Source organism: Notothenia rossii (genome assembly GCF_949606895.1).
Source record: "Notothenia rossii genome assembly, chromosome: 7".
Classification (NCBI taxonomy): Eukaryota; Metazoa; Chordata; class Actinopteri; order Perciformes; family Nototheniidae; genus Notothenia; species Notothenia rossii.
Window position 1 is genome coordinate 56,956,264 of NC_136905.1, and position 6,160 is coordinate 56,962,423.

Here is a 6,160-nt window from a genome sequence, read left to right on the forward strand (position 1 = left end):
ACAGCAAAAGGAGAAGGTGAGGATGAGGAGAGGAGAACAGAGGAAACAGGGAAAGCAGAGTAAAGAGCAGAGTTGAAAGAGAACTTGAAAGCAGAGCAAACAGTAGCAGGAGAAGTAGAGCAAATGTAAAAGTAACTTTGAAAAGTATCAGCAAGAAGATCAGAGTTGCATAATGTTGTTTTGTTTTATTCGTTACTGTTATATTAATGTTGTATGTTATTTTTTGTACATAGGATAATAAAGATGATCTTAACCTTGAACTCGATTCATGACCTCATTTCATTATTAAAACCTTAGTATCAAATTACAGACTGGATTCAAATTAGGATCTCCAAATGTGTTGATGTAATGTTTGTGATAAACTGAAGGATAAAGTGTTCCTTTATGTGTTGAGAAAATTCCCCTCCCTCTTAAGCCATGTAAGGTGTTTAAAAAGCCTCTTGGATCAGCTGGAAAATGCATCATCACAAAACTGAAAACAGCTGTTTCACTTTACTTTTGAAAGATACGACAGAGACAAAGCTACACATATATGATGATATTATAGAATATGATGCATTGCTGAAGATTAAACTACCCAACGGGATATAAAAGAGGTAAACACATCTACAGCAGTAACATGCAACATACATTTTATTGCACCAGGAGCTATCTTGGGACTTTTACTGCAACAACGTTGACTTGCCTATGAATACAAAATAAACCATAGTGTTGCTGATCTACAGTGTTGTCATTCTTCTTTCAACAGCAAGACCGCTAACAAGTATTTACATACTTAATATAGTTTAGTTTCTCGCCATCCCAAACGTAAACATTCAGCCACGTGACTGCGCTTCCGAGCCGCTCCGATTACAACCGAGCCGCTCCGATTACAACGAGAGTTAGAACGAGAACGTGACGTCATATTTACATTAGACCAGGGGTTCTCAACCTTTTTTGGGCCAGCGCCCCCCTGTCCATTATCCAGGTCTCTTACCGCCCCCCATCAAAAAAAGTAGACTTATTTTCTTCCCTGAATATTAATGTTGACTAATATTCTGTGTTATATCTTTTAAAAAGCATGTCACTGAATGCCAAATAATAGATTTGATTTAACTGGGCAGTTGGAATATCATTATCATTAGTTTACCAGAGAGCAGAAAAGCCATGTGAATGTGAATAAAAATGATATTTATGAGTGTTAAACAAACTCAGACAAGGAGCAGAGAATACAAACAGACTGCTACGGAACAGCAGCAATTTCACACATGTCCAGTGCAGAACAGACAGTAGGCTACAAAACTGTACATTAGGCCTACAGAACTAACAGGTCGGAAAGGTGTTGCATTTCGCATTTTTTGCGGGGGGGGGAAGGTTAGTGTGAGCCCTGCGCTTGGTGGTTCTCCGCCAGTTTCTTCACTGCGGGTTGCAGAGAACTTAGTTTCAGTCGCAGTGCACCTGAGGCCGTCAAGTTCAAGCGATTGCAGTACTTGGACTGCATGTGGAGGACCTGGCTGAATCCCTGCTCCACGAGGTATGTGGTTGGGAAAGCCAGAAGAAGCAGCCTCGCTTTCTCCCAGAGAGCCGGGTAACCCTGAGAGTATTTGACCCACATGTTGCCCCAGCCAAAGGTGCGGAAAATAGCCCTGGCTTCATCATCACTCTGGATGTCGATGAGATGCTCCTGTATTGCTGGCTCGCATTCCGCCACGTCCGCCTGAAAGGGCTGCACCACCCAGGTGGGAACATCGAGGTCCAAAAGATCTCTGAAGCGGATCTTCAAGTCGGCATTCACCATCCTCAGGTGGTCTGTGTAAATGAGGAGGCGCTCATCGGTAAGAGCCTCAGACACCTGCAATGAGTATAACCAGGAAATTGTTATCGGTGCAGAATGTTACCATCCGATTTTAAACTGGTTATTTTATTGCTAATTAGTTTACTAATTGATGTTTCTTTATCCTCATAATACATTCAGAACATAAGTTATTTATACTAACCAGGAACACAAATATAGTGTTGCATAGAGTAGCCTACATTTATTACATGTATTATTTATTATTATCATTATTTAGTAGCCTAGGCTAGTTCACCTTGGTCAACAGCGGGAAATGAGCAAACTGCCTCCTGCCTATGCTCTGCCGGTATAGATCCAGCCTGGAGGTGAGACTGTGGATGACCGCCTTGCTCTGGATCAGAGTAACTCCTTTTCCTTGGAGCTTCAGCGTGACTTCATTCATTTTGCCAAAGAAGTCTGCGAGGTACATGATGTCGCAGCGGCTGGATGACACCTGTTCCCCGAGAGCTGCATCCACCCCCTCCAGGAACTCCACGATGCTGTCAAACAGCTCACAAAAACGAGGAAGGCAGTTTCCTTTTGAGAGCCAGCGGACATCAGTGTGGAGAAGAAGACGCTCAAAGGTCTCATCATTTTCCTGACACAGCTGTCGGAACAATCTGTTATTCAGGGCGTGGGCTTTTATTTTGTTTATTGCCTTTACTGCAATATTGAGAGACTCGTGGAGAGGAGGACTTTTAGATTTGGCCACAAGGTTGTGGCGGTGCAAGACACAGTGGACTGTGAGGACATGCGGGACCTGCTCCTTCAGCAGAGTGGTGAAGCCACGGTACCTGCCAACCATGGAAGGGGCACCGTCAGTAGCACATGCGAGGATGTTGTTGATCGGGATTGACTTCTCCTGTAGATAAGCATCCAGTGCATTAAAAATGGTCTGGCCCTAGGTGTCTGTAACCAGATATTTGGAAAATAAAAATTCCTCAGCCATCTCCTGACTGTTGGAGGTGCTATAGCGGACATAGGCCATCAACAGAACATTGTTGTCAGAAGTGGTTGTCTCATCCAGCTGAAGGCTGAATGGAGTTTCCCGCAGGATGGCACACAGCTGCTCCTCTGTATCAGCGCCCATTTCATCAATCCTGCGTGCTACGGTGTCATTACTGAGTGGGATGGATTTCAGCACCTGTGTGGGATCACGCTCCATCACAGTAGATATGACCTCTTTGATGGCAGGGAGTACCAACTTCTCTCCGATTGTGAACGGCTGCCCACATTTGGCTATCAGCAAGGAGATGTTATATGACGCTATTAGCCCGCTGTCAGTCTGGGTGGTCTTCCTAGCGAAGAGACTGCTGATGGTGCTCCTACCATGTTTCTCTTTGAGGGCCTGGAAGAACGGACGCTCCTTATCTGCCTTATCCGGGTGGATCTTGGTAAGGTGCTCCTTTAAACGTGAGGGTTTCATTCCCTCATTGGAAAATACATGTTCAGGAGTTGTGCATTGGTAGGAGACGGTATGAAGCCATAGCTAAGAAATTCAATAGAGTACTGTCTGCATTTTATCTTTTTCGCGGCCATTTTGCTGATGTGATATGATTTTTGTTGTTTTATGATGCTAATATTTAGGGGGGTGGGGGGTAGTGTCACGATATGGCGGCAAACGCTAGAGGGCTAGCTGGTGACATGACAAGTGTTAGAAATTAAAATCAATGTTTTGATGGTATAATGTAGCTTAAACATACCGTCAGTTTAAACGCTCTTTTATACTGAAAAACCAGAAATTCTTGTGCACAAGCAGTTAAGCTTTTATTCTGAAAATCCTACATCTCCGGTTAGCATGTAGCATGTGGCTAATATACGATTTCCTAAAGAGGTGAATTGAGGAGCGAAATGACTTGGTGTGGTGAAAACCGAAACCTACTGATTTAACACTACAACGATAGATGTCGAGATACTACCATGTTGAATATTAAATGAAAGTACAGTTTATTTGAATACATTATTGTTTACAGACGAGAGTAGCATGTGACAACATCCGGAATGACCGGCAACCAAACGAGCCGAGAAGTATTGTTTAGAGTATTGATTACAGCGTTTAGAATGTGTTAAATGAAAAGTGATGAAAGAGAATATGAGGAGAAACGGCGTGTTAAGCATATATTGAATGTGAAAAGAACCTATCCTCTGTTTAAATGCAATAACGGACATTGGAGACGAGGTGAGCCGGCTGGCGGGGAGGAGCCAGCAGAGGATATATATAGCAGCGCCGGAGGAGAGATCCGCTGTCTTCTTGCTCAGGAGAACCGGATCACAGCTGTTTGTCTGACGGAACAATATTCTGTCCGTAACACTACCGCGCCTTTTTTTAATTAAAGTATCCCATTTGAATCTTTTCAGAGACTCCATTTAGTCTCATTTTAAAGCTTCTCTCCTGGACGCGAGAATAAAGAACATATTTAACACAAGACATCGTGCTGGGAGCTGACCGGAAGTCGTTGTAATTTTGAACAAACAGAGCTCTGTGTGGAGCAGCCTGGCTAGCCAGCTCTTCCATATCGTAGCAGACATAGAAACGGGTATTATTTTCATAAACTGACCACTTAGTTCGAATCTGTTAGTGGAATTTGTCATATCAAAACATATCAAAATTTAACAAAGTGACACAGATTATTAACAGTCGCGATCCCAAAATTACTACGACTTCCGGTCCGCTCCCGGCTGCTTTTTGTAGGGTACGTTCGTAAATGCGCTCAGAGCACTCCGAGCGTCCCCGTTCCACAGTCCAGAGCGCTGCGCTCTGAGCGCTCACAGGTGGGTGCTCTGGCGGAACAGACGGGTTGTCCGAGCGGACTGACCGTTCGTGCATTTACGAACGTACCCGTAATAACACTGCTGACAGCTGACCAATCACAAGCAGAGTTGTGGTTTCCTATAGCAACAAAAGATGCTGACAGCTGCTATTTGTACAGGAAAAGGCGCTGTGGCCAGCGTTTTTCATGACAAAATACATTATGCGTGAACGCCCCCCAAGAACACCTCAACGCCCCCCTTTCAAAAATATTGCTTCCAGCGCCCCCCGATGTTCTCTGAACGCCCCCTGGGGGGCGGTACCGCCCCCGTTGAGAACCAGTGCATTAGACGGATCCTTTCTAGCCATAACCCTGGTCCTGTTGCTGCGGGGGCAGTGGGTCAGTTGCTAGGCCAATTGTTGGAGTTGCTATAGCAACTGCCAGCAACCCCCTGGCGCCGCCCCTGATTGTGTTTCTGTCTTTCTGTTTCTTGTCATCTGTAAACTCCCTCAACGGGGCCGCTCGCTCTCTTTTGTTGATCGCCCTCTCACGGGTGAACAGTTCAATGTCCCGCTTCATTGTAGGAATTCTGCCATGTCTCTACCACTTTAGTTTGACCATCTCTGTTTCTAAGTTATGGAATACTAAATAAAGAATTAGATACCTTACCGTTACCTCGCTCATAAAGAATGATAAGAATAACAATAGTGCTTCTTGAACTGGTTTCATTAATTAGTGTATTTACGTTTCACAGACTGTTAGCTTGTTGTGGTAGGCTGGTAGCCTATTTTATTAAAGTTTGCTGAAGAGCATAATCACTTATTTGTTATGGTTTTCACAGGCTACTATAACGAAAAAACATCAATATTTTGGATCAAATAAAGTAAAGTAAAGTAAAAATAAAGTCTTATCTTAATTGTAATTCAATAATGTATAGTCTTTATATATTAAATAATCATAATAATAATTTAAATGTTTACACTTCTTTATTTTGTATGCTCATACTTTTACAATAGTTTGCCTTAATATGCAATAATATTAATATATATATTAATATTTTATGTAATATTGTTGTGGTGTTTTTACACAGTACAGTAGATCAAAGTATACATTAAGATAAGATGGAACTTTATTAATCCCTGTGGGGAAATTCTATAATACTTTTGAATGCATGACATTTACTTCTAACACGTATTTTTACCTATGGTAAATAATCAGAATACTTCTTCCACCTCTGAGTTTGGACCCCGTCACTGTTTTTAAAACTTTAATTAAATGTTTCATATTTCCAGAGACCCTTTCAGACCGACAATGCTACCCTGCATGTGTTGATCACCTTAAAGGGGACATATCATGCTATATTTGAACAATATATTGTAGGGCCATACCTATATAAAGTATATAAATAGTTTTTTTTTTTAAATACCAAACAGATCCTGCATTTTAGCCATGCCTCATTTCACTCAATTTGTTCTTTCCAGCTCTGTTTTTGCAGGGGGCTGATTCAGTGAGCTGCAGCTGACCACTCCCCCCTGCAGGAGAGGGAAGCGTGCTTTGAGATCAGCTGCTGGGCTGTCAGAAGAGGGGGAGGAAAAGA

The 6,160-nt window shown here is 42.7% G+C and overlaps 1 protein-coding gene across 1 annotated transcript; it reads right to left on the minus strand.

The window, feature by feature from the left end:
- Nucleotides 1-1,189: 1,189 nt before the first annotated feature.
- Nucleotides 1,190-4,890, minus strand: LOC307013792 (zinc finger BED domain-containing protein 5-like). Its single transcript, XM_079641336.1, has 2 exons — nt 2,070-4,890; nt 1,190-1,831 (listed from the first exon to the last, which is right to left on the minus strand). The coding sequence occupies exons 1-2, from the start codon at nt 2,616-2,618 to the stop codon at nt 1,355-1,357; spliced, it is 1,026 nt and encodes a 341-aa protein (XP_079497462.1). The 5' UTR covers nt 2,619-4,890; the 3' UTR covers nt 1,190-1,354.
- Between the last annotated feature and the right edge of the window lie 1,270 nt (nt 4,891-6,160).